This window comes from Gymnoscopelus microlampas (assembly GCF_963454915.1).
Source record: "Gymnoscopelus microlampas genome assembly, contig: SCAFFOLD_123, whole genome shotgun sequence".
NCBI classification, from domain to species: Eukaryota; Metazoa; Chordata; class Actinopteri; order Myctophiformes; family Myctophidae; genus Gymnoscopelus; species Gymnoscopelus microlampas.
In genome coordinates this window covers 68,673-70,000 of record NW_028155756.1, presented here as the reverse complement: position 1 = coordinate 70,000, position 1,328 = coordinate 68,673, and the positions used below count along the sequence as shown (strand labels likewise).

At 41.8% G+C, this 1,328-nt stretch overlaps 1 protein-coding gene across 1 annotated transcript in view; it reads right to left on the bottom strand.

Annotated features, from left to right (window-relative positions):
• LOC311041281 (serine/threonine-protein kinase/endoribonuclease IRE1-like) overlaps positions 1–1,091 on the bottom strand; it is a 1,129-nt gene extending 38 nt beyond the window's left edge. Inside the window, exons 1-3 of the mRNA XM_084086187.1 lie at positions 652–1,091; positions 301–500; positions 1–221 (exon numbers count right to left, since the gene is read on the bottom strand). The exon at positions 1–221 is cut by the window's left edge and continues 38 nt beyond it. Coding sequence (XP_083942313.1) covers positions 3–221; positions 301–500; positions 652–1,084 — 852 coding nt within the window. The 5' untranslated portion in view covers positions 1,085–1,091 and the 3' untranslated portion in view covers positions 1–2. The remainder of the gene's footprint in view (positions 222–300; positions 501–651) is intronic.
• Between the last annotated feature and the right edge of the window lie 237 nt (positions 1,092–1,328).

The following is a 1,328-nucleotide window of genomic DNA, read 5'->3' as shown; positions in this document are numbered from 1 at the left end:
TTTCATTTTACACAGAAGTAGGGATGATCCAAGCACCCCTCCACTGTAGGTCTTTTCTTTGGGTCTTCATTGATCATCCTCTTGATGAGATCCTTGGCATGCACATCTTGAACACGGTCCAGGTTGTACTTAGCATCCAGAATGTTGTATATACACTGAGGGCCTTTGCCAAATGGATGGTGTCCTCCAGACAGGAGGTAATATAACAACATCCCAGCCACCTTTAGAATGAACATGAACATTTAGTTGTATGTGTTGCTTTCATTGATTCAATTATTTGCATGCTGAATAAGAACAAACCTGGATGTCAGCACTTCTTGTACCAGCACTATCTGTAAATACAGACAGTACATCCTTATCAAAAGACATCAAGATGAGGGTCTCTTTCGCCATCCAGCATGATAGTCTTGCTCCTCCGGTACGGGCTTTATGTTCTGTTTGTCCTTTGTTGTCTGGTTTGCATATTCCAAAATATGCCAATCTGGCCTTCCTTGTACCATCTGCAGGGTAAAATGGATAGATACATAAAACATGGTCAGGTCAAACTGATGTGTTCTCTCAAAAGGACTCAGTTTGACCTGAACTTGTCAGAAAACTCTCAAATTAGGTGTGCAATAGGAGCTTGTTTTATTTTTTTCTTCTGTAGCTTACCAAACAATACATTCTCGGGTTTGATATTGCCGTGGAGGATTGGAGGATTCTGATGGTGGAGCATCTTTAAGCCAGTGAGAACTTGTTGTGCAACTGCCTTTTCAGGAAGATGGTCTCCAGGAAACTCAATTCTTGGATGTGGGATTCCTTGATGTAGGAACTTGATGTAATCTTCCAGTGAGTGATCACATAACTGAAGAACAATGTATCCACAGTCCTGATCCTCTGCAAAGGCCAGATATCTTACAATGGAAGGATCATCCAGCTCTTTAAGCTGAAAAAGTTCTGTCTCTTTCTCCAGCACATTAAAGTCTATTAGAGACATTCTCTTCATTGCAATTCGAGTTCCATCATCTCTTAACCCTAAGAAGACCTTAGTTCCATTACTTTCCCCTATGTGGAATGTATCATCTTCGCTGTATGTATGCTCCATGTGAGAGTTTGCAAGTGTCTCTAACTCTTTTTTTCTTCTTCTCTTCCTTTCTACTGGTTGTTTTGATGGCTCTGTGTTAGAAGGGATCATACTGCCAGAGGCCATTTTGTCTGTCTTGGTGAACTCTCTCTAGATCCTTTGTTTTGTTTTGCTCCAGTGTCGGGATTACAAGGGGGAGGGGATTATAAATTCCCTAAAACAATCCTAAGGGATCCCCACGGCCACCTCCGCCTCTCATTGGACA